The sequence below is a fragment of the Cornus florida genome, unplaced genomic scaffold (genome assembly GCF_030987335.1).
Source record: "Cornus florida cultivar Cherokee Brave unplaced genomic scaffold, ASM3098733v1 CherokeeBrave_3.0.0_Hap2_Chr04, whole genome shotgun sequence".
In the NCBI taxonomy this organism is placed as follows: domain Eukaryota; kingdom Viridiplantae; phylum Streptophyta; class Magnoliopsida; order Cornales; family Cornaceae; genus Cornus; species Cornus florida.
The window spans coordinates 86,791,500-86,819,432 of record NW_026775574.1 but is presented as its reverse complement, the minus strand read 5'-3'; the positions used below and the strand labels follow the sequence as shown (position 1 = coordinate 86,819,432).

The following is a 27,933-nucleotide window of genomic DNA, read 5'->3' as shown; positions in this document are numbered from 1 at the left end:
CTAACGAGAGTATAAAGTCGCAACAACAAGCAGAGGATTCTTTCTTTGGATGGTTATACTAGGCACTTCAGTCAAGTCCACATCCTCGCCTCTTGCTCCATCAGGCAATGCAAAATCAAAGTTCAGCACAAGCTTTGCTAAGGCAAGCTCACCAAGAGTCATGGCAAATAAAATTCCTGGGCAACCCCTCCTGCCAGCTCCAAATGGAATAAATTGGAAGTCCTGCCCTTTAAAATTTATTGAAGTATTCAAGAACCTCTCCGGTCGGAACTCCTCAGCGTCTTCCCACAATGATGGGTCTCGAGCAATTGCCCAAGCATTGATAAACACTTGTGTGCCGGCTGCAATGTCGTACCCCATTACTTTCACATCTTGAATTGATTCTCGGGGAACTAGCAACGGGACAGGAGGATATAATCTCAGAGACTCCTTGATCACCGCTTTCAAGTAGTGCATTTTCTCTAGATCATTCTCAGTTATGTCCTCTTTGCCTTTGGCTATTTCTTGCACCTCATTCTGCAGTTTCTTCATGACTTTCGGATGTCTTAAGAGCTCTGTCATTGTCCATTCTAGACTTGTGTATGTAGTATCAGTTCCGCCAGCAAACATATTCTACAAAAAAAACCAATGATAAGTAACAAGTTTAAAAAGTTAGTCATTTGAAATTTGAGACTCATGCCGGGCTAATAGGTCACTCAACATAGATCATTGCTTCAAGATTACTGCTTAAAATTAAGATCAGTTTCATATACCTGAAAGCTTGTGAAGATATTTAAGAAATTAATATAACTGGAAGTGCTTAGGCCCTAAGTCATAGTTTCAAAGAATAATAATTTATTTATTTATTTATTATTATTTTTTTTATGGGATGCCAGAACCCTACCTCTTCAAAAGAATTACCAATTTCACTAATTTCTACAGTTTTATACCAAGTAAACTAAGAAGAGAACTTTCATTTGGGACACTAAATTAATTTGTTCTAACCAGCAAAAAATCAAGTCCATGTCATTGTAAACTCACATCCCTGTTAATTTTTCAAATGATCAAAGAAACATGTTTTTTCCTTAACTTTTAAATAATCATATATAAATTGCCACACCAGAAAAAGTCCCCAAGTCCTAAATTTCTAATTCCTTCAATAACAATCCTGTGAAATGGTGAGTCGTGACAAATTGTCAACATGGAAAACTATATGCAGGTCTATGGCAACTCTCAGACCTTCCCTCTTGATAAATGTCGTCAATATTGGAGCTAGAGGCCTTCCATCTGTAGAAAAAGTACTTATGCAACGAGGCATGCCGTGTTCAAAGCAGTGTTTCTGACGAATTGTCCCACTCTTTCCAAAGAAACAACCAGTTGAGTCATGCAAAGATGAATTGATTATAGTGAGCAATTGAATTTTAGGGAGAGATAAAGTTGGACTTACTAGGATTACAGCTTTAACGCTGTCTTTGTGAAGAGGAAAGGCATTACTCACATTCTCCCTTTGAATTCTAAGTAAAACGTCCACAAAGTCCTCATGCCGGCCTTCATCTTCAACATTCATACCACCATTGCTCTCTCTTCGCTGACGATCAATATGCTCTTTAACTACACCTTCCATTAATGTATCAAGCTCACTTGCAACCTTCTCCACTCTAGCATTCAAACCATTGACATGATTTAGCCATGAAAGCCACGGGATATAATCCCCCACATTGAAAACACCCAACACCTCCATACTCTCACCCATAAGCTTCTTTAACTTCCTACCACTGTACTTCTTTCCCAAGGCTATGCGGCATACTATATCATTCGTGAGTGAGAATAGCATCTCGGTCAAATTCACTGGTGAAGAAGAAGACAATTTAATCTTCTCCACCAGAAGAGTTGTTTCTTCTTCTCTCACAGTGTGAAAAGACTCAACCCTCTTGTTATTTAGAAGGTGAAGCACACAAATGCTTCTCACTTGCCTCCAATACTCTCCATAAGGAACGAAAGCAACGTCCTTAGCATATAATATTCTACTCGGAATACTTGATTTAGGTCTGGTTGAGAAGTTGAGATCATGGGTTTTCATGATCTCACGAGCTACCTCAGCAGAGGAGGCGATGAGAACTGGTTTGCTGCCAAGGTGAAGAAGCATCAGGGAGCCATATTTTTGAGCTAATGATTTGAGGGATCGATGTGGGAACCAACCAAGTTGGTGTAGATTACCAATAATTGGGAGCTTTGAAGGAGAAGGTGGCAGATTTCTTTTGGTTTTTGGGTTGGACAACCATTTCAAAAGGAAGACTACAGAGAAGAACAAGGAAAGAAGAGAGTAAAAGGACTGGAATAAGAACAACATTGCTTTAGAATCTACAAGAAAACTATACCCAAATTGTGAGTGAGTATTCCTCATCTGAAAGCAAGGCTGCCTATTTATAATGAATGAATAATTGTTGTGTTGAACGATCTTAAATTTCGTAAACATTTTTAAAAATTAGTTCAGTATTAATGTAGTGTTAATTTATTAGATCACATCAATTCGTTTTGTTACAAAATACGATGTTACAGCATTTCGTAGAAAAAAAAAAAAAAAAAAAAAAAAATTAAATAAGCATCATGTGACGAATTATGACATAATGTTTTATTTTTTATTAATTAGCATTAGAAAAAGTAATTATATATTATGGTATTGACATGTTTGTTTAGCGTTCTATAATAATTTGAAATACTCCCTCTATCTTAAAAAATAAATAAATAAACTAGTAAGGATCTACACCATATTCACTGTCAATGTAGACCAATAATAAATGAACAGGTCATCTTTAATTACCAAATCAAATATGATGGGTAGATATCCGCTTACCAAATCAGAGATGGTGATTTGATTACTATCTACGATTTCGTAATTAAAATAGAATGTGTCCATTTATTATTGGTTCACATTAGCGGTAAATATGGTATAGATTTTCACTAGTGAGGACTTAAGTATTGCTCAAAAAGATATATGCACTGCATAGTAAAGTAACAATTCAATTATCAATAACATATCAGAATTCTCTATAATTTTTTCTCAATTTTATAGATTCAAAGTTGTTACTTGTTCATTCGTGAATGTTTCATACCTTTCGTCTCTTCAAACATAATATAAATGATTCCAAAATTTGTATAGCCTAGTGGTATTTCCTATACCTCCCAAAATGGAAAGTAAAGGTTCAAATCCCCATAGAGACAAATGAGTTCGTGAAAAAATAATAATAAAAAATAACATCTTTATAAGAGTTTGATTTTAAACATGCATAACTAACACCCTTGGGATCAAAATCCTCTACAGTAAGAGAAACTCATTGTCCCTTATGGTGCACCTAAAATAAATCATTTTAAGTGTTTTTAACCTAATCGATATCTCCATTTACGATTGAAATAAAAATAATGATAGAAAAATAATGGGACTTCTAGCTAGCTCTCTGAGAAACTTCATTTTAATTGAAAATTTTCATTGTCAAAATTTGTTGATCGAGTTGTAATTTTTATTTAATTTTGCATCTCGATTTGAGCTAAACAGCAAGTGGTTCGATATTATGGAATTGGATGATATCATTAAGTGCAGGTATGTGAGTGAGGAGCACACTATGCATTTGAAGTTTGGTGGGGTAAGGACTTAGAATATATGGTTTTAATTGAAAAAAATCCAAATTATGCAAAGTCCGACCGATCATACTTTGACCGACTTGTCCAACTACTTCAGCAAATGCATTTTGCAAAGTCCCGTCAGTTGAACTTTTACCAACCGGTCGAACTTTATGAGTTGCACGATGCATAAACTATTTTGTTACTTGAGTGTGATCCAACAAATTAATGACCTAGGGGGGCTAAATAGGTCAACTTGCCTAATTTTTGTGATCGATTAAGAATACACGATCAGTACATAAACTAATAAAGTAAAGCAAGTAATAGTAAATTTGGGAGATGACACCAGAATTTTTTTCAGGGTGGCACATTGGAGTATTGTACACTATAACATATATTTACAAAATAATATTGTACATGCATATAAGTCAATGTTTATTAGTATAGAGAGAGTTTTGATCTCTTGTTCCCTATGGATCAAGAAAATTAATCCACACTTTTTATATAGACCGTTAGATTTAATCTAATGGTTATTTTTCAAACCCACCTACAGTATTTCTTTTTAGCACAAAACAACCATCACCCTATTTTTAGTTTCTATATTTAATTTTACCATTATCACCTATTAAAGGTAATTATCAAAATAAAAATAAAAAAATTTGAAAAAAAATAATACCAGTATATTTTACTTAAAAAAATGTTTTTATTTAGATGTTTCTTTGAAAGAAAAACAATACTCCTATCTTTCAATTTTGCAACAACAGTACGATATTATAACTTTTTCCTAAAAAAACTTATTGTTCTCAGTATAAGTAAATTAATATACTTCTTTAGTATAAGTAAATTTACCAACAAATATACTGTAATATTGCATTTTGGAATATTGAATTAATTTATTGGACTTGAAATTGAAGAAAATTTCATTTAAAGTTTGAACAAAATTCTTTGTATTTCAATTTGAAGTTAAGTATTTGGTGAAATTCATTATTGAATTTGTGAATTTGATTATTGGATGATGATGATCTACTGACTATGGTGGGACTATAGAATTCACCTAAAAAACAACAAGGTAACCCAAAAAAAATGGGTGAAGCTCTTCTCACAACCTTATCCATGGAGAGTAATCATTTTTCTACACTTCTGTCCATGGATTCAAATTCAACACACGAAGAAATGGAGACAGAGTTGATAATTACCTTTCATTGTTACGTAAGTGGTAATGGTAAAATTAAATATAGAAACAAAAAATAGAGTAAGAGTGGTTTTGTGTTAAAAGGAAATGTAATACCCCAATATTTTAAAAAGGATTTATTAATTAAATTAATTTATATTATATTATTATTATTTTTTTTAAGTGATTTGTTTTATTTAATTAGGTGCTTGATAGTTGTGATTTGTTTTATTTAATTAAGTGCGTAGGTAAATTGTATTGTTTTAATTAGATTATATATTTTGTAATTTTAATTGTTAAATTTATATGGTGTTTGATTTGTGGAATGCTAGTTAGTGAAGTGTTTATTTGATTTGCGTGATTTTATATTGGTGTAACTTTATTGTTAATTATTGGTAGCTATTAAATTTAATTTCATTATCTTAGGTATTTAAGTTATTTGGATTGGGATTAAAGGAAGTTGGATCAACGGATGTGGTATTGGGCTTGAAGGAAGCCTTGTTGGGTTAATTGGTAAAGGCCCGTGGTTGGGAGGATATTTAACAATTATCTTTGCATAATTATACCTATATAATTACATGTGTATATTAATTCATTATTAAATCATGTGTAGGGGCATATATGTCAATATAATTATATATTGATATATATAGGTATATATAATTTATTTAACTAATGGTTATATATGGAAGGTAATATATATATATTTATATTAAAATATATGTATGTATATATATTATTTAAAAGATAAATATTATTTATTTTATATGATAATCCTAATGGGAAAAGGATTTAGGTTTTTGGATGTGTATAAATAGACATATAAGACTTTAGGGTTAGGAGTTTTTCTACGTTAGAAAAATACGAGAATTAGAGAGAGAAGAAGAAGGGCTAACGAGGAGGAGGCCGGATCAAAGAACGTAAGAGGAGACCGGATCTGGAAAAGAAAAGGCGAGTTCTTCTTTACTTCTCCTCTTAGAACTCATAAACTTATCACCTTGATTATTGAAATAATAATTGTATTGTATTGAATTAAATTATTAATCGAATTAGATGAGCATGTTTATTTTTTTGAAATTTTTTTTATAGATTTAAACATGTGAATATATGTATGAATTGTTCGGATAGTTTAAATATTGTATGTGAGGGAAGGTTAATTAAATATTATTTCTGAAATTTTCTTATAGTTTGTTTTAACTTTATATAGCGTGATTAATTAAATTAAATGGACCAAAATATAATTACATATATTTAGTTATGGCCAAAATTAATAAATTAAGCTTGTGGATTTTTCCTAGAATTTTCTGGACTGATTTGATATTTTTTTAGAAAAATTCGGATATTTAGAATTATATATATATAATTATATATGTGCAAATTAATTATATATATATATATACTGTATATGTTTACGCACTGATGGTAGTTTAGAAAGGCGATATTCCAGTGTGGTGCGGCCTATGCTAAAAGTATGTGCATGTGAATCTGGGGCATTGAATTTTGAAATACATAATAGATTGATTCAGTGCAATAGGGTGTATAATATGTTGATGACTACGCTGATCTAGACCGTTGGATGAGGTGGATGATGGTGGATTGATTCGCTGCAGCGCACCAGCAGGGACGCGGTACAACTAACCAATAGGAGCGCGCCGCGTCAGCAAGAGGAGTAGCCAGCATGCGTGGCAGCGCGTGGCCGCGCGTGCGCGCGCGTGGCAGCGCGTGTGAGCGTGCGCTCACTCTCTGGCGCGTGTGAGGGCGCGTGTGAGCGCGTGCGTGCGTGGAAAGATGTGTGGAAGCGCGTGCAAGGTGCTTCGGAGAGTGTAGAGGCGCGTGGTAAGGTATTTGGTGTCTCAAAAGGGTCCGGTAAAGTCCGGAGAGGTTCTAGAATAAGTCTCGATGTGTTCTAGTTTTTCTAAAGGCTGTAGAGTGTTGCTAAGATATGTGGTAGCCTTTAGCGTGTGTAACAGAATAAATTAATGATTATTATAGAAGGAAATGAATATATATATATATATATATTTATTTATTTATTTATTTATTTAGTTATTTATCTATAATCGTACATGAGTATATGGTTTATTTAACTTGCGATTAGGATGGAAGGAAGTAGTTATATATATATACATCTGTATATGTATATATAGTATGGAAGATATTATATACGTATATATTACATAATATATTTGTATATGGATATCATTTAAGATAATTATTATTATAAGTCTTATTTGGTGTATCTGAATATGTGGGTTATTAATTATTGACATGCTTATTATATGCATGAGATGTGTATGTGTGATTTAGCTTATTAGTTAAGTTTAAGGTTGGTACATGGTTGAATTGTAGGCATGGATGAGTTGCCAAAGGCTTAAATATATTGCCTTATTATTTGTATAGATAAAATACATACGTGGAAAGCATGGATGAATTGCTAATTAAAAGTATAAATATATATACTTGAGGAGGCATGGTTGAGTTGCCAATATATAGATAAATATATTCATAATAGCATGGTTGAATTGCTATAGCAAAATTAAATTGCTATGTATGTTAGATGATTAAATTCATCTATGTGTACGGTAGGTATGAGTTGGATTTAAGTTAGATATTCTTAAATTAGAATAATCTAGTGGTTACATATTAGTGTATTACTTGGTATATATTAATAAAATATTGTGGGTGGAGACATGAATGATTTGTGAAAGTTTAAATTTCTGAACATGTAATTTAAACAATCAAAAGTATTACTAGGTTTTGGATTTTAGTGGATTATTCATTTAAATGTAATTTATAGCTAAAATGTTAAATTACTGGTTAGGTTGGAATTAAGGTGAGTGGAGTTTATTTTATAGGAAACTTATAAATGATGGTTTTGGTCTAGGTCTGATTATTAATTAATCGTTGGTAAATGGATTTAACAATTTAATTGCACCTATTAATAGATAGGATTATTGTATTGTATAAAAGTATTTATATATATTTATAGCATGGTATATTAAAGTTTAAACTTTATCAGGGTTTGTTTTGATATAGATGATTTGTTTATTGGCTTTCAGAGGTTTGGTAGAGGGAACTTGTTCGTAGGGTTTAACCCGCGATTTATTTTTCAGGTTGTTAGAAGGTCAAGTCTCAAGGTTGAGGATCCGCAGCTGGAGGACTTATCCATTCTTTCTATTTATTTACAAGTAGGATATTATTATTGTTACAGTTGAGATTAGTATTTATTTGGTTGGAATTCTACATAGTAACTTTTGGTTAAGGGGTCCTTGAGTTACGGGATTCCCGAACTGTAACCATTTGGAAGTTATTAATGGATTTACTATTAATTAGATTTCTTCAGTGTTTTATTTTATTCTTTATTTCATTTTGTAATCTGTGCTTGTTTAAATACTTTAATTGTTTTGATATTCCCTAATTTTGTGCGCGGACTTGATCAACCCGTGTTCCGAAATTAGGGGGTATTACAGGAAAGGCCAACGGTGGGTTTGAAAAATGACCGTTAGATTAAATCTAACGGTCTATATAAAAAGTGTGGATTAATTTTCTTGCTCTATGGGGAGCAAGAGGTCAGGACTATATATATATATATATATATATATATATATATATAGAGAGAGAGAGAGAGTAATATTTTTGGGATGAAATTAATTTACATATATAGAATATAATGATTAAGGAAACAATTTAGGAGAAAAAAATAGGAAACATATATATATATATATATATAGTGCTCTCCCTGAATTTTCTCATTCCTTCTAGAATTATATATATATATATATATATATATATATAATACAAGAAAGGGAGAAAATCCAGGGGAGGCACGTGCTTCCCGCCCTTAACTCCCTCTGTCCCTGGTCTCAGGCAACTAAACCAATATCTTCGCATTAAAAGTATAATGACTTTGTCCTAGACTCACACCCTCTTCAATCTACCAAGAACTAGTTCTTGAATGCCTCTGACTTTGCGTCTGCTCGTCTAAACGCTCTCGACTTTAGGCTTATTCCTGAATCCTTATAGATGGGTTGCTGAAAAAATATGAATTCTCGCTGAAAACTCTGTCCCCTTCATAGTGATTGATTCCTCTTCCTTTCAATGATATGATGAATTATAAATTAAGGAACTCTGTTGCTTTAATCAACTTGTGACATATAATGCATACTTTCAAAATCCCGTTGGAAGAAAATTACCCTAAATCACTCATGTGTAAGTGTGTGATCTCAGAAAGATAAACAAACTTGTTCTCAAAAACCTCTCTAAAAAAACTTAAATATATAATAAGGTAGAAGATATAAATATTCTAGGCTTTTTCTATTGAAGCAATCAGCTCTTACTAGATGTTCTTTCCAATCAAATGGTACGAGGAACATGCAATTCAGCTCCAACTGTTAGAACACAAGATAAACTAAAAATTAAAACTCATTCGATAAGTTTTTACACCAAAATTTAATAGTACAAAAATCTATATCGATCCTATAGACTTGTTATATATACCAAAAACGGGGTTTTCATGTTTTTTAATTGGTTTTCGATTCCTTTTTGCACCAAACATCTTTAGATGTCAAATAGGTTTTTAAAACAACTTTTTGTTCATTTACTTAAACTATATTGTCTTTATAAACTCGCTATTCATTAGGGTTTTTTTTTTTTTTTTTGGGAGGATGCACAAATAAAAATTATTTTTCTCCATCAGAGTTTATGAGAGAAAAATCACCATTTATTTTTCTATTTGTTGTTCTTTATTTTGAGAAGACACAGCGGAGGAATCTGATAATATATTAATAATGAATGATGTTCTCTATAGTACATACACTTATTAATAAAAAAAACCCTAAGGGCATGTTTGGTGTGGTGGAATGAATTGGAATGGAATGAGAATGGAGGTGGGAATGGAATGAGAATGGAATGGAATGAGAATAATGATTCTCATTCCACTGTTTGGTTGTAAACATGAAATGTGTAAAAATGGAATCTCATTCTCATTCTTATGTTTGGTAAGAAAGTTGGAATAAAATGAATTTATATTGTTTCTTTAAATTACATTTTATTAATAGTAAAAAAAATTAACTAAAAAAAATTAATTTGCAAAAATAAAAGGGAAAGAGATAATAGAGAGAGAAAAATAAACCAGATAGAGAGAGGGGGAACAAACAGCATATAGATACATATTATATATATATATATATATATATATATATATATATATTATTTTATATAGTGTGTGTATGATCGACGGTCGAAATCAATTATAAATCAACCCTCTTCACAATAATACGAATCATTGTAAAATAGGGCTATTGGACGGGTAAGTCAAACCACTGGGACTGCGTTAGTCTTAAGGCAACCTAAGTATCTAAAGTCATTTTAGAGTGATGAGGGGTTTATAAAGGGTTTGTGTGTTTGTCACTAAATTAAGAAATTAAAATGCATAAAACAATAGATTGAAATGAAATTGAAGAAGTGAGATACAAGTAGAAAAGACTAGGGAGATGAATTCACTCCAACCCTAAACATATGCTAGATTAAGATTAAATTGGGGAAAAACAACACAAATGATGGTCATGATACATGGCAACACTTGGTTGCTATAGTATTTTCAAGAAGTTCATTAAATGAACAACAAGAATAATCCATCAAAGGTTCACATACTCAAGCCACCTAAACTAGGGTGTAGCCTTCACATGCTCCCTAAGCCCAAGATTACCAAGTCCTTAATGGAATGATGAAAGCACATAAAATTAGGAATTAAGCATAGACCATCAAAGGGGGATCCTAAGCAATGGACTATCTAAGTTCTCCAACTTCATGTCAATAAAACCATTTCATGATCTAACTTCCATTGTCACTATGAAAGTGTAAGCATTATGATTAAGAGAAGCAATCATCTAAGACAAGAGGAATAACTCAAAATAATCATGTATAGACATTAAAATTCATTACAACAAATATGATGCTCTAGATCATAAAATAACCAAAAACTATACATTGTTCTCCCCAAAATAAAATCTACACTAGCACATGCTTACAAGGGAGGAGCTTCATCACCTCCCTAGATGGAGGTTTAACTCTCCATTGATACAAAAATGGAAGAAGAAGAAGAGGGATCCATCTCCATTTTCGAGTTCCTACTGTAGCACTCAAGCACACCCTCTTCCTCCTACTGTAGCACTCAAGAACACCCTCTTCCTTACTCTCTTCTCTCTCCTCTAATCTTGTAAGAATGAATGATATGATGCATGTGGCCCTTAGTTGCCTTATATCTTTCAACCAAGCTCTCTCTCCCCTCCAAAGACATTCCCAACCACTCCATAAAGAAGGAGGGTGGAAATGTGGAAACCAATGCACAAGTGGGCTGAAGAGGGGTTCATTTCCGAGCTGCAATCTGGCCAAATTTTGAGCACTCGAAAGGTGGCCTCGAGCACTCGAAATTAGTGTAATGTGTAACATGCAATTCTTGCCCATCACTGACCCACTGTGGAAGAATGACCATAGCTTTGTGCTCCAAACTCCAAATGATGATATGTTTGAAGATTTGGAGAGCTGATTCAGAGCTTTAAAAACTTCATGTTTTGATGAAGACCCAATTCTCAAGTCTGGTTGGTCGAAAATGGGGAGAAAGGCAACACTTCAGTGCTGCTAGGCAGTTCTGCGCACCTCTGGTAAGAAGATCATAACTCTCTGGTCCGAACTCCGAATGACAAACCTCTTGAAGATTTGGAAAGATGATTCAGAGATCTAAATCTTTCATGTTATGATGGAAGTCCAGTTCTTGAGTTTGCTAGGTCGAAAATGGTAACAAAAGTCAGGTTCTACTGCTGCAAGAATTTCAGAATTGGCACCCTTTTTGTTCGAAATTCCACAAGGCATCATTTTTGCTTCCTTTTTCCAATTTAACCTGAAAATGTACAAAAACATGCAAATGGAGATAATCTACATAAAATAATCAATTAATGGACTTTGTTAATGTAATTTAGGGCGCTTGAATATACAGTATTCGACGCTTATCACACCCCCAAACTTACATTTTGCTAGTCCCTTAGCAAAACCAAAATGCAAAGCTCAATGGAATGATAAACATGGGAATGCTATTAGAAAAATATCCATCATGGCAAAAATAAACATAAACATAGCTCAAATACAACTTGAAACAGATAAAGAGCTGGAGACGGGATCATTGGGAAGACTACCTTGCATATATGAAGCATTGATACAAAAATTGGCAAAAACCATTTCAACATGCATGCATCAACATCATAGTCCATATAAATAATTCAATTGTCATCTCTTAAATGGAAATAACTCAAACTCCAGTGAAAGTGAATTGAATTCTCAACATGCGGCTTTTACTTTCTTTTCCAATTCCAAGGCACAAGTTTTCAAATCAATGAATTCCCCTTTACATGAAGTCCCTAAGGCATGATTTTATTTTCAAGACAACTTTTGTTGCCTGTTAAGAATTTATTATAACTCAAAAGTGAAACATAAAATGGTTGTGCAGTGTTGAAATCCTTTAAGCTTTCTAACCAACCTATGTAGCGAGCGTTAGGCCAACAACTCCCAAACCAGACGGCTTTAGGGTGCTAAGTGTAAAGACACTCCTAGGGCTTAATAGCTCAAGTTGGAAAGGTTACGAATTCCAACAAACCATGTTTATTACACACATTTTTTTGAATGACCGTACAATGTTTAAGTCCTTTAAGCTTTCTAACCAACCCATGTAGCAAGCGTTAGGCCAACAACTCCCAAATAAGACGGCTCGAGTTGGAAAGGCTACGAACTTCAACTAGTCATTATTTTCTTTCTTTCTTTCTCATCTTCATTTTTTTTTTTTTTTTTTTTAACTTATATCATGCCAAAGATATTCATCTATTAGGTTCATCAAATCAGATTAACTAGGCCTAGGTCAAGGTCAATCAAGTTGCATGCCTCATAGTTAAGTTTCCAATGTGCATCTGTGCATTGTGAAGCTTATAAGAGTGTAAATCCAGCAAGAATCTAATTGAGGCATTTATACAGACTACATTGTATTTTGCATGATTACTTCAAATTCAAATTCCTTTATTTTCAAAAATTCTCAATTGCTTCTATACACAAGGTATTAAACATATGCTTTGTCTCCGACAAGTTTCAACCTATACTATCATTGCTTTACAAAATAGTGATACCAAAATTATGCCAAAAATGCAATATTGCACCCCCAAACTTAAACTACACAGTATCCTCAATGTGGACATGGGTTGAAGTTAAAGACAAAAAATGACAGAAAAATAAAAAGGAACAAAAATAACCAGGGGGAGGAAAAGGCATGGGGAGAAGAACCCCCAAACTTGAATTGGACTGCGCAACCTAGATAGCATCATGAAAAACAAAAAGAGACAACTACAAAAAGCATTAATAGCACAAGCATAAATACAGAAAAATAATGTACATAAAGTTAACAGAAAAGAGAGAATTTGCATTTCAAAAAGAGTTTACATGATTACAAAAAGAGCTGTACAGGGATCATGTCTACTAGAGCAACCTATACATAGCAAATTCTTACAGTGCAAAAGTAAAACAACAGATATAAGAGAAATATGTACATATGAAACAAAAAGATAAGGTCCAACACTCGCAGCAGCTATAGTCCAGAGGGAAGACGGGCGAGGATGGAATGGAGGAGAGACTGAGTCTTACGCCTGTCGGCCTGAGCCAAACGACGTTCCTCAGCTGCGACACGGCGGTCTTCAGCAGCAAGACGACGATCTTCTTCGGCACGTGAAGAAGTCGCACACATAGTCCGAGTGTACGCGGACAAGGTATTCTCAAAACGATCCATTCGCTCATGAATACCAGTAATGCTAGCCCGGATGAAAGCCTGGTCCTGCTGAGAGTCGACCGGAGGCTCTACCCTTGTAGCGGCCGCTGCCGTGGAAGCATCCTCAGAAAGAGGAGGAGGTGGAGCTTGGATGAACAGGGGGGCAGCAGGCTGAGGGGTACTAGAATGGCTAAGAACATTAATCCACCGGCGCTTGGTAAAATTTTTAATCTTTTCGCCTTTTGGTTCATGGGGAGGAACAATGAAGCCTTTGTGCTTTAGGAGCCGAGTGATGAAAAACGGCAAAGGCAATTTCTGATTTTCAACTCGTGGAGCCCGTGCATTATGAGCGTCATGCCAAAACTTCATAAATATGGTCCAAATGAGCTCCGGGATGGAGAACCATTGGCCTTGGTCCATGGCATATAAGGCTTGCAAAAGGAGGCCCCTACGCTCGGTGCTATGCACCAAAGGGCAGACATTGTGCTTGAAAATAGTGTCAATGAACCAGAGGCGTTCCGGAAGATTGGTTTTGCGGATAAAAGACCGGGGCCTATTAGGATCGTCAACATTGCCAATGGCAGCGACAACCTGCTCCACAGTTAATGTATCCAGCTCCTCATATAAAGGGAGATTCTCATGATTGACAATGTCATTGGGGCACTCAATGGGGCAACCAGAAACCTGAATGATGTCAGTCATAGTGAAAGCATAGGTGGTGCCATCAATGGATGTAGTGAGAGAAATGGGTGGCTCTTCAGGGCATTGGAGATTCTGGTAGAAGAGGCGCACTACACGGGGGTAGGCAACCCTGGCAAGGGGCGCGCAAATGTGCTGCAGACGCCGGTTAGTCAATTCGGCTACAGCCCACGAAGTAGTGGGTAGAATGTCAAAGGCATCCGTGAGCGGAAAAAAAAGCTCGTAGTTGAGTTGTTTGCCATCCCAAGGATCACGTGGTCGCTCACGATTGACAGCACGGGCACCCGCAGATGGTCTTGCTGGCATAATAAATGACATGCGGAAGTTTATCCACACGTTGGCCCAAAACTGCCCCTAATGCATAGTCGGATGCATCACACATGATCTCAAAGGGAAGAGACCAATTAGGCGGTTTCATGATTGGGGCGGATGAGAGAAGAGTGCGAAGTTTAATGAAAGCTTCCACGCAAGCGTCATCAAAATTGAACGGAATATCCTTGGCTAAAAGATTACACAAGGGCCGTGAGATTTTGCTAAAATCTTTGATGAAGCGACGATAGAATCCGGCATGGCCAAGAAAAGAACAGATTTGACGGACGGAATTCAGAGGAGGAAGATTAGAGATCAACTCAACTTTTGCCTTGTCTGCCTCGATTCCCCGTTTAGAAATGACATGTCCTAAAACAATGCCTTCTTGGACCATGACGTGGCTTTTTTCCCAACTTAGAATGAGATTCGTCTCTTTGCATCTTTGGAGCACCAGAGACAAATTTTTGAGACACGAGTCAAAGGAGGAGCCAAATACGGAAAAATCATCCATGAAAACTTCCAAGAACTTTTCAACCATATCCGAGAATATAGACATCATACACCTTTGGAACGTTGCCGGCGCATTGCAAAGCCCAAAAGGCATGCGTTGATAGGCAAACGTACCAAAGGGACATGTGAATGTTGTTTTCTCTTGATCTTGGGGGGCGATTGCTACTTGGTTATAGCCGGAATAACCATCAAGAAAATAATAGAAGCTTTGGCCGGCTAGCCTTTCTAGGATCTAATCAATAAATGGGAGTGAGAAATGATCCTTCCTAGTTGACGAATTGAGTTTCCGGTAGTCAATGCACACACGCCACCCGGTGGTAGTTCGTTATGGCACGAGCTCACCGGCCGAATTTTCAACAACGGTGAGACCAGATTTCTTGGGAACAACTTGTGTGGGGCTCACCCACTTGCTATCAGAGATAGGGTAGATGATTCCCACATCTAGCAATTTGATCACCTCTTTCATGACCACTTCCTTCATATTTGGATTTAACCGGCGCTAGACCTCTCTAGTAGGCTTTGCGTCATCCTCCATATGAATGCGGTGCATACAAATGGAGGGGTCAATAATCTGCCACTGTCCAACCAATAGCTTCTTTATGCTCTTGGAGCACCGCTAAAAGGTTGGTTTCTTGGTCTTTTTGAAGGTCCGAGGCAATGATGACCGGAAGGGTTTGCTTTGGACCAAGGAATACATACTTGAGATGGGCCGGGAGCGGCTTAAGTTCAAGTTGTGGCGGAGATAGCAATGATGGGACCGGAGGAGTAGTGGAAAGTTGTGGAAGTGGTTCTTTTGGAATTTTCCAAGGAGGTACATCCATGATGGCATTAATATCAAGCAAGGAATTGACTTCTTGAATGGCTTGATCAACATCAAAGTTTGAGAAGTCAAAATGGGACATGCAAGTTTCAAGAGGATCTTTGCTTAGAATGAAGGGGAGAGATTCTTCGACCACTTCATCAATGACATCCACAAGAAAACAATCATCCTCATTGGAGGGATGTTGAGTTGCATGAAAGATGTGGAGTTTGACTTGCATGTTTCCAAAAGCAATGTCTATCACCCCAGTTCGGCAATTAATTGATGCATTAGCCGTGGCTAAAAATGGCCTACCAAGGATCACGGGAATGTGCTTTTTTGGGTCATGGACCGGTTCCGTATCAAGTACCACAAAATCTACCAGGAAGTAGAATTTGTCCACTTTGATGATAACATCCTCAAAAATGCCTCGTGGATGCTTGACCGATCTATCGGCAAGTTGCAAAACCACGGAAGTCGGCTTAAGATCTCCCAAACCAAGTTGTAGGTAGACTGAATATGGAATTAAATTCACACTAGCTCCTTAGTCAAGGAGGGCCCTCTCGATTTTTCTGTCACCAATGACGCAAGAGATTGTGGGGGCACCGGATCCTTATACTTCGGAGGAGTGCTGTGCTGAATGATAGCATTAACATTTTCAGTCAACCTCACCTTTTTTGGCAAATGATTTTTAGAAGTGCGCTTTTGAGTGCACAAATCTTTGAGAAATTTTGCATAGGGAGGAATTTGCTTGATAGCATCTAAGAGGGGCAAGTTAATCTTCACTTGCTTGAAAACTTCCCACATGTCTTGAATTTTACAATTCTTGTTCCCAAAATGTGTCGACTCTTGAAGACGTTGAGGAAACGGAGCTTTTGGCTCATAAGTAGTTTCCACATTTGGGGTGACATGTGTGGGATTTCCGTGAATGGTATTTGGACAAGAATTTGGATTAGAAGAGCTTGGATTTGGATTAGAAGAGCTTGAATTTGGATTTTTCAGAGGAGGATCTTGTTCATCTTTGTCTCCATCAACCTTGTTGTCAACCACTCTACCACTCCGAAGGGTGGTGATTGCTTGAACTTGCTCATGAGTCGGCCTACTCGGAGGAGGGGTTTCATCAATCACATGCATTCCTCTAGGATTTTCAAAAGGTTGAGAGGGGAGCTTGCCCTTATCCTTTTGAAGCAATTGATTCACCGAGTTAGCTATTTGGCCCACTTGATTTTTGAGATTAGCTATGGATTGAGTATGAGAGTGAACCATTTGGAGAGTAGGCTACAAGGATGTCAAGAGTTGCTTGTTGGAATCCATTATTTGCTTATTTAATGATTCCATCATTTGCTTCTTTGCAGCTACTATCTCATCGGTTGGATACATAGGAGGTTGATTGGAAACATTTAGATTGTAAGGAGGACGGTAGCTTGAAGAGGCTTGAAATGGTCTACCTTGATATTGAGAAGAGGGCTGATTTTGCTGCCCTTGGTTTTGGAATTGGGAATTTTGTGGGGCTTGTTGCCGCCACGAGAAATTCGGGTGATCTCGCCAACCCGGATTGTAGGTGTTGGAATATGGATTGTTCCCGGGCCGTGAGAACATGGCATTAGCTTGCTCTTGGTTGGGATTGGGAAATTGCTCCGGTGTGGGGCAATCTTTCGAGAGATGAAATGGACTATTACATGAGGCACATACCGAACTTGCCGAGTTTTGAGACAATGAAGGAGAGAGATGTGGTGCCATTAATTGGTAGAATTTATGAGCTATGGCATCCACTTGAGATGATTCCTCCCTTATTGATTTTGGTTGAGAAAGGTTGGTGTTCTTTGCATTGGTTGAGGCCGGAGCCCTACGAGAATTATGTTGAAGTGAATTTTTCGCTTAAATTCTCAAGTAGGGTCCAAGCCTCATCCGCATTCTTGGACATGAACATCCCATCACAAGAAGAGTCAACCATGAATCTATGGGGTTCGATCAAGCCAGCATAGAAAGTTTGCACTAATTGCCATTTTGGAATCAAATGATGAGGACATTTCCGAAGAAGGTCTTGTAGCCTTTCCCAAGTCTCATGGAGTTGTTCTCCATCAGTTTGAGAAAAGCTAAGAATTGAACGCCTCATTTAGTTGGTTTTACTCACCGGATAATACTTCTTAAGGAATTCTTGTTGCAGATGGGCCCAAGAAGTAATGGAATTGGGAGCGAGGGAGTTCAACCAATATTTTGCCCTATCCTTTAGGGAGAATGGGAAAAGATGGAGATGGAGTGCATTGTCCAGAAAACCTCTCAACCGGATGGTCGAACAGATTTCAAGGAACTCATCAAGATGCTTATATGGATCTTCATTATCAAAGCCATGAAATGATGGAAGCATTTGGATGGTGCTTGATTTGATCTCATATTGAGCTGCATTGATGTTTGGCATTACTATGCAAGAAGGAGAAGCATAGGTGGTAGGGATGAAATGATCTCTAAGAGTCATTGATTCTACATTAGGAATTTCAGCCCTTTCATTCCCCGGATTTCCTACGTTATCTCCCATTGTATTAAATTCAGTTTCAAGATCCCTTGTAAGAGTAGATTCCCTAAGGTTTCTTCTAAGAGTTCTTTCAAGAGAATTGATATCAATGGGTGAATCGATTGTGGGTAGAGAGAGTGACCTACGACCGAACATCAACAGCACAGCATATAATTAACAAAACAATTCATTATCCACAACTCCACATACGATGTTCCCTTTCTCCTCAATTATCAAGACAGAAAATAAATGGCCACGACAAGGACCGATGCTTATACACAGAATTAAAACAATAATATAGCCTTAACAAGGGCTTGCAAATAAATTAATTACTTCTAAACTTAACACATGCACAATATCTTACAACGTGAAACTAAAAGGTCAAGAAACTTACCTGGGGTCCTCTAGACTTACGCTTTGCTAGCGTTCCCACGACGAGATTCGAGTCCCTAGAATCTTACAACACGAACATGGTTAAACCACACGAAAAATATGCACAATCAAACTAAATTTAACCCTAAACTTTGGTTGCTAAACCGTTTGCAAATCCCTGGCAACGGCGCCAAAAATTGATCGACGGTCGAAATCAATTATAAATCAACCCTCTTCGCAATAGCACGAATCATTGTAAAATAGGGCTATTGGACGGGTAAGTCGAACCACTGGGACTGCGCTAGTCTTAAGGCAACCTAAGTATCTAAAGTCATTTTAGAGTGATGAGGGGTTTATAAAGGGTTTGTGTGTTTGTCACTAAACTAAGAAATTAAAATGCATAAAACAATAGATTGAAATGAAATTGAAGAAGTGAGATACAAGTAGAAAAGACTAGGGAGATGAATTCACTCCAACCCTATACACATGCTAGATTAAGATTAAATTGGGGAAAAACAACATAAATGATGGTCATGATACATGGCAACACTTGGTTACTATAGTATTTTCAAGAAGTTCATTAAATCAACAACAAGAATAATCCATTAAAGGTTCACATACTCAAGCCACCTAAACTAGGGTGTAGCCTTCACATGCTCCCTAAGCCCAAGATTATCAAGTCCTTAATGGTATGATGAAAGCATATAAAATTAGGAATTAAGCATAGACCATCAAAGGGGAATCCTAAGCAATGGACTATCTAAGTTCTCCAACTTCATGTCAATAAAACCATTTCATGATCTAACTTCCATTGTCACTATGAAAGTGTAAGCATTATGATTAAGAGAAGCAATCATCTAAGACAAGAGGAATAACTCAAAATAATCATGTATAGACATTAAAGTTCATTACAACAAATATGATGCTCTAGATCATAAAATAACCAAAAACTATACATTGTTCTCCCCAAAATAAAATCTACACTAGCACATGCTTACAAGGGAGGAGCTTTATCACCTCCCTAGATGGAGGTTTAGCTCTCCATTGATACAAAAATGGAAGAAGAAGAAGAGGGATCCATCTCCATTTTTGAGCTCCTACTGTAGCACTCAAGAACAACCTCTTCCTTGCTCTCTTCTCTCTCCTCTAATCTTGTAAGATTGAATGATATGATGCATGTGGCCCTTAGTTGCCTTATATCTTTCAACCAAGCTCTCTCTCCCCTCCAAAGACATTCCCAACCACTCCATAAAGAAGGAGGGTGGAAATGTGGAAACCAATGCACAAGTGGGCTGAAGAGGGGTTCATTTCCGAGCTGCAATCTGGCCAAATTTTGAGCACTCGAAGGGTGGCCTCGAGCACTCGAAATTAGTGTAATGTGTAACATGCAATTCTTGCCCATCACTGACCCACTGTGGAAGAATGACCATAACTTTGTATTCCAAACTCCGAATGATGATCTATTTGAAGATTTGGAGAGCTAATTCAGAGCTTTAAAAACTTCATGTTTTGATGAAGACCCAATTCTCAAGTCTGATTGGTCGAAAATGGGGAGAAAGGCAGCACTTCGGTGCTGCCAGGCAGTTCTGCGCACCTCTGGTAAGAAGATCATAACTCTCTGCTCCGAACTCCGAATAACAAAATGCTTGAAGATTTAGAAAGCTCATTCAGAGCTATAAATCTTTCATGTTATGATGGAAGTCCAGTTCTTGAGTTTCCTAGGTCGAAAATGGCAACAAAAGTCAGGTTCTACTACTGCCTGAATTTCAGAATTGTTACCCTTTTTGTTCAAAATTCCACAAGGCATCATTTTTGCTTCCTTTTTGCAATTTAACCTGAAAATGTACAAAAACATGCAAATGGAGATAATCTACATAAAATAATCAATTAATGGACTTTGTTAATGTAATTTAGGGCGCTTGAATATACAGTATTCGGCGCTTATCAGTGTATGCGTGAATTATCTCTTTTAAATTATTTTATTACTTTATTAATTCTTAGTGGGAATGGAATGGTCATTCCACCTCTCAAGAAGTGGAATGGGTATTCCACCTTTTTGATGGAATGGGCATTCCCTAGGAATGGTCATTCCACTTTTAATGTGACACACTAAACAAGAGAATGGAAACAAATGCATTCCATTCCACCTTCATTTGATTCCATTCACTCACACCAAACATAACCTAATAACATAAAGAAAATCCTAAAAGCGGTAAGGAAACTGCTCAAAAACAAACTTGTTTCGAAAATTCGATAAAAAAAATGAAAGAAACTTAATTACTAAAAACTGCTAAATACCAAAAAGGAAAGTAATTGGAATCCGTTTAGTCTTCTAATGAAAATTCAAAAATATTCAAAATTGGAAAAATACAATTCTCGAACCAAAACCATTAAATTCAACCAAAAGGCATTGAATTCCTGGTCAAACTGGGCTCTTTCCAAGTCAAAAACGGATTCGTCGAAATCATCCGAAAAAAGCAGGTCAACCCACTCGTTTGACTTTTTGTTGGTCGAAACAGGCTCCAAAATCTTTAGCCATTTGTTCTGCATCATTACACACTTTTACAAAGTGATATATGTTCCCTATCTGATTAACAACATATTAAGCTTTATATGATTTCTCTTGGTTTTTTAAAATAACAAGATTTTTTTATTTCCTAACAACTTTGTGATAAAAAGGAATGTGATTCCATCACTACCAAGGAGATATAATGTTAATAGAGTATTCGTGTTCTTCCAACAACTCTTCTGCAAGGATTAAGGAGTGAGCCTAAAGTTTGCAAAAGTTGGGCGGGGTCCTGGGGAGTCACAAAATTGAGTAAGAATGAGGCGTTCAATAACTAGTTCTTAGCAGAAGTATTTGTGAGGCTAAGGCAACACTACTTTGAGATAGTTGATTTGTTTTGCCAGGGACGGCTAAGTCTTCGTGACTTTTCCCTCAGGTTTCCACGTAAAAAATTCCTGGTGCCATCTCTTACTCTATCGCACTTTATATGTTCATGTTATTAATTTTGTTTTAATTTAGATAAAAATTAAAACAATCTAAAAATTGAATAAAGGAGCAAGTTAAATCTATTCATCCTTTAGGTATTGTTTTGAAGTTTAAGTTTTCACAACCTTTTCCACATCACACAACTTAGAGGCTCTGTATTTTATTTTTAAAATAAGAAAGACAAGGTCAAATCCACATCTTTTGTACTCTCTCTCTTGGAAATTTTTTTGAAGGTTTCATTTTAGAGTGCCAGAGTGACATATATACACACATATGTTTTTATCAGTAAAGGTTAGTGTTGTTTCAAAACCTAATCGATGAAGGGTGGAAGAAAATTTGTAAAGAGAGAGAACGTCAAATCATGTCTTTGTACTCTCTCTCTCTCAAATTTCTTTTAGGCAAAGAAATTGTAAGAGGTTTTTAAATATTTTTTTCCCAAGTTTTTCAAATAAGAGCACAGAATATAATGGAATGATTGGGAGGAGAAAATTCTAATTACATAAGTGAAATAAAATAAAATCTTCCTAAAATCTTGATGCTTTCAAATTTGGCTTGATCTTTGACTTGATGTGCTTTCCAATTTGGTCTGATCTTTGTTGATTTGATGGAAAGTCAAATTTGAATTTGACTGATTGTATAATCTCATAAACTTGCTATTTTTGTCTCTTTCCTTCTTATTCTGAAATCAGCCCTTCCAAAACATGAAAAACAGGGATAAGAGTATTTATCTAATAAAAAATATTAATTAATCATTTATTATTAACTATAAAATAACATTTTTTGTGCACTTATCAGTCTTCTTTATGTGATATTAATTTATTTTTGGCAATTATCATATACAAAACAAGTCTAAGTCGAGTTGTAATTCAGATTACTTGTTATGTAAGTTATGAAGTTTGACAGGGACTACAGAATTGGGAAGATGTTCAAAGTTACCATTTTTGAAGATCATTCGAAGATAAAGATAAGAATAACACTTTAGGAAGGAATCTAAACAAGGTTGGACACATTCTACATTTACCATTTTGTTTAGAACTTACCATAGAATGAATCTAGGTTGAAGGAACCAAAATTTCAAGGCTGCCAACCTTGAACCCGTTCAGCCCCTTTGAACCGGTTCAAGATGCTTAAGTTTGGCTTCAAAAAGTCTCTGCCAAACTTAAACCGGTTCAGCTTCTTTGAACCGGTTCAAGAAATCCTGTTTACTATACAACTTCAGTTTCCTTATTCTAAATTGTTTCCCAGTTGGTCAAGAATTGTACCAAATCCTATGCACGAATTTTTTTCCTTATTTTTAGAAGGATTACATCATTTTATTGTCTATATAAACCATGTCATATACATTGGTTTATTTATGACTTTTACATTATTATTCAGATAATATTCAAAGCCTTAGGTAGATTATTTTTACAAAAAATCAGAGTTGATTTTTCTGATATCTTTCTAGAACACATACACTTAAACACATAGTGAGTTTAGAGTTGTGGTATTCAAATCCTGATCGTGATCATACAGTCGTATTAGCATCGATCAGACGAAGCAGATCTTCTTCTACATTGTTCAAACAATTAAAGAAAAAAAGTAAACGCAATCATACTTTGAAAGGGTTGGAGCATTCGTCGAGTGTTCTCTGATCTACCTGCTACTCTTCTACAAATATCAAGTGTAAGTCTGAGGTCAAGTTGCTATTGGATGGGGAGTCGTAAAGGCAAAATATCATCAGTAGTTGGTGTTGGGTAAAACGATAGGGTGTGAGTTAGAGTCACAGTTCGGTATATTTTGTTTCAAGCTTAGTGGATTGGTTTACTTTGGACTCCATAGTCCACAAGGTTTTTCCCTTAACAGTTGACATATTTTATCAACTCGGGTTTCCTCGCTAAAATCTTGGTGTCATCTCTAACTTTATACTTTGTTTTATTTTATCTGTATGTGATTAATTGTTAGAATAAGTAAAGTTAGTAACGACACTGATCTGTTTTACAAAATCTAATACTTTCTTAAAATAAATTCCGTTGCGTATGACTCACAACTTGGTATCAAAGCCAATCTCCACACATTGAGTGGATCCTTGTTGGAAAGTTTAGTTTAGTTTTCAAAAATTGTTTTAATCATGTCATATGCATTGAAAAAAGGCAGTTCTAATCAATGTGGTCCTTTTTTTGAAGAAGATAATTAGAATTTTTGGAAATCAAATATGAGAGTTTATTTGTAAAATTCTGATGGTAAAACTTGGGCGATAGTTGAATCTGGTTATACACCTCCTACAGTAGATGTAACTATAGATGATAGAATAGTTAACGAGTTAAAAGATACTTTTACTTTTACTACTATTGAAACTGAGCGTAATGATGTTAATGGCAAAGCTTTATATTCAATTATTAATTCTGTTGTTCCATCTGAATATGCTAGAATTTCTGATTGTAAAACTGCTAAAGAAGCTTGGGATATTTTGCAGGTTACTCATGAAGGAACTTCGAAAGTGAAAATTTTCAAAATTCAGTTGTTCTCTCATAAATTTGGTAACATTGTGATGAAAGAAGATGAATCCTTTTCTGATTTTTATTCTAGTCTTCTTGAAATAATTTCTAAAATGTGTCACCTATGGAAAAAAGTTAGTGATAAAAAAATCTGTGAGAAAATCTTAAGGTCTTTACCTAAAAGATTTCAGATTAGGGTTGAAACCATCTCTGAACATTGGGATTTAACTACCTGTCAAGTTGATGAGATGGTAGGTTCATTAAAAACTTTTGAGATGCAGAATTTTGATTTAAGTTAGAAAGAGAAAAATCTTGCTTTAAAAACTACACAAGTTGAGCATTCTATGATGTGCAGGAATCAATTCAGGTCAAGCCTTATGTCCAAGAAGAATGGTGGTCATATTTCATATTTTGCCTTTTAACAATGACTGTAATTTACTTTTTTGCTTTGGGTAGATTGCGAAAATTGTTTTTAGAATTTTATCACGAAATTGCCAAAGGGGGAGATTGTGAGATACTAATTTATTTTTGGTAATTATCATAGACAAATCAAGTCCAAGTCGAGTTATAATTTAGATTACTTTTTCTATAAGTTATCAAGTTCGACAGGAAATAAAGAACTGGGAAGTTGTACAAAGTTACCATATTTGAAGATTATTCGAAGATAAAGGTAAGAACAACACTTTAGGAAGGATTCTAAACAAGGTTGGACACATTCTACACTTTCCATTTTGTTCAGAACGTACCCTAAAATGAATCTAGGCTGAAGGAACCAAAATTTCAAGGCTGCCAACCTTGAACCGATTCAGCCCCTCTGAACCGGTTCAAGATGCTTAAGTTTCGCTTTGAAAAGTCTTTGCCAAACTTAAATCGGTTCAGCTTCTTTGAACCGGTTCAAGAAGTCCTGTTTATTATATAATTTCAGTTTCCTTATTCTGAATTGTTTCCAAGTTAGTCAAGAATTGTACTAAATCCTTTGCACAAATTTTTTTCTTATTTTCAGAAGGATTAGGTCATTCTATTATCTATATAAACCATGTCATATACATCAATTTATTTACCGCTTTTACATTATTATTTAGATATTATTCAAAGCCTTAGGAAGATTATGTTTGCAGAAAATCATAGTTGATTTTTCTGATATCTTTCTGGAACACATACACTTAAACACAAAGTAAGTTTAGAGTTATGGTGTTCAAATCCTGATCGTGATCATACAGTCGTATTAACATCGATCAGATGAAATAGATCTTCTTCTACATCATTAAGATGATTAAAGAATAGAAGTAAACGCAATCACACTTTAAAAGGGTTAGAGTATTCGTGGAGTGTTGTCTGATGTATGTACTACTCTTCTACGAATATCGAGTGTAAACCTGAGGTCAAGTCCAAGACAATGATCAATCATATCAACATTATCTTTGACCAAGTAAATGATATCTCAAGTAAATGTACTATCAATAATTCATTTACTATACAAAATAAGTAATCAAAACCAATTTCATCAATTCATAGCCATAGTATGCTTTCTACAGATAATCCATGTGTCATTAAATTCCTTGTGTTCAACATGCTTAATCAATATGGTTTGCTTAACTTCCCAAAAATATAATCTAGACTCTCAAGATATGCATGAAAATCATTTCTAGATTTTGTCCTTGCAATGCATCTAATCAAGACAACAGACACCAATAGATTTCCTAGAATGAGAAAACTTAGGAGCATCTAATGGTTTAATGAGAATATCAGCCAAATTATGATCAGTGTGCACTTTTTGCAAAGACATGACATTTTATTCAACAAGTTCCCAAAGAAAGTGATGTCGAAAGTTAATGTGGTTAGTCCTAGACTGCAAAAATAGATTCTTTGAAATATTTATTGTATTAGTATTATCACAAAAGATAGCAATAGTACCTTGATCAACTCCATAATCCGAAGCATTTGTTTCATCCAAAGAAATTGTGTACAATAATTTCCAGCAGCAATGTATTCAGCCTCACAAGATGATAAAGATCTACAATTTTGCTTCTTACTATACCATGAAACAAGATTAGTACCAACATAGAAACAACCACCCGAAGTACTCTTTCTATCATCCATGTTACCAGCCCAATCAACATCAGTATAGCCTACAATCTCAGAGTTAGACTCAGAAGAATAACACAATCGATAATTCAATGTACTATTGACATAACGAATAATGCGTTTGACTGCAAGAATATGTTATTATATAGGATCAGCTTGATACCTAGCACAAACACCTACATTAAATGAAATATCTGGCCTAATTGCTGCCAAATACAACAAGCTACCAATCATCCTCCTATACAAGAAATGATCAACCTTGTTAGGATTAGAGTCTCTATTCAATTTGGACGAAGTACTCATAGGGATTTGCACATGCTTTGAATCTTTCATACCAAACTTCTTAACTAGCTATTTTGCATATTTTGATTGAGATATGAAAATCCCATCATTAAGTTGTTTCACTTGGAGACCTAGAAAGAAAGTCAGTTCACCAACCATGCTCATTTCAAAAGTGTTATTCATATCCTTAGCAAAATTATTAACAAAGTTATCACATGTAGCACCAAAAACAATATCATCCACATATATTTGAGCGATAAAAAAATCTTTTCCTTTCCTGAAAATAACAATGTTTTATCAACTCCTCCTCTTCTGAAGCCTTTATGCATTAAATAAGAAGTTAACTTTTCATACCATGCTCTAGATGCTTGCTTTAAATCATAAAGAGTCTTTTTAAGATAAAACACAAAATCAGGATTCTGTGGATCAATGAAACCTTTTTGTTGTGCTACATAAACTTCTTCCTACAAAATACTATTTAGAAAAGCACTTTTGACATCCATGTAAAACAATTTGAATTTAAAGTGACATGCAAGAGCAAAAAGAAGTTGAATATACTCAAGTCTAGCAACAAGTGCAAAAGTCTCATCAAAATTAATTCTTTCAACTTGAGTGTATCCTTGTACAACCAGTCTAGCTTTATTTCTCATCACAAGATCATATTTTTCAAGTTTATTTTTAAAGATCCATTTGTTCCCTATGATATTAACATCACTAGGTTGAGGCACTAGTTCCTAAACATCATTTTTCAGAAATTGAAGCAATTCTTCTTGCACACCCATAAGCCACTCAGAACTTTGAAGAGCTTCATCAACATTCTTAGGTACAAACTAAGCCATGTGACATGAGTGTCCTATGTCATCTACAATGCATGAATGTCCTAAATGATCATGAACTATACTCCTAGTACCATACTGATCCTATGGACCTATCAATTTGTTAACTGGATGACTTGATCGAACTCTAGAACTGCTAAATGTGGGAATATCTAAGGATGGAGTAGGAATTCCTATAGGTTCATCAGTGGTGACTTCTAATTCCTCATTATCATCTTCTTCAACCTCTTCACCTTCTCCACTTAAATTCTCAACTATTTCCTTCCTCAAAATTAGTTTATTCTTCATCAAGTTGAGAAGAGGTGATCTTAGATTTTGTATCATCAAATACAATATTTATAGACTCCATGACCACTTTGGTTCTAAGATTAAAAACCTTATAAGCCCGACTTGTTTGTGAATAACTCAAAATCACACCTTCATCACTTTTAGAATCAAATTTTCCCAAGTGTTCCCTATCTCGAAGGACATAACATTTACTTCCAAAGACTC

The 27,933-nt window shown here is 35.4% G+C and overlaps 1 protein-coding gene across 1 annotated transcript; it reads right to left on the bottom strand.

Annotated features, from left to right (window-relative positions):
* Window positions 1-27,729, bottom strand: LOC132305278 (3-beta-hydroxylase-like). The gene is made up of 4 exons (XM_059802945.1): window positions 27,534-27,729; window positions 26,153-26,367; window positions 1,427-2,311; window positions 1-612 (listed from the first exon to the last, which is right to left on the bottom strand). Exons 1-4 carry the CDS (start codon window positions 27,727-27,729, stop codon window positions 1-3), a joined length of 1,908 nt encoding a protein of 635 aa, XP_059658928.1.
* Between the last annotated feature and the right edge of the window lie 204 nt (window positions 27,730-27,933).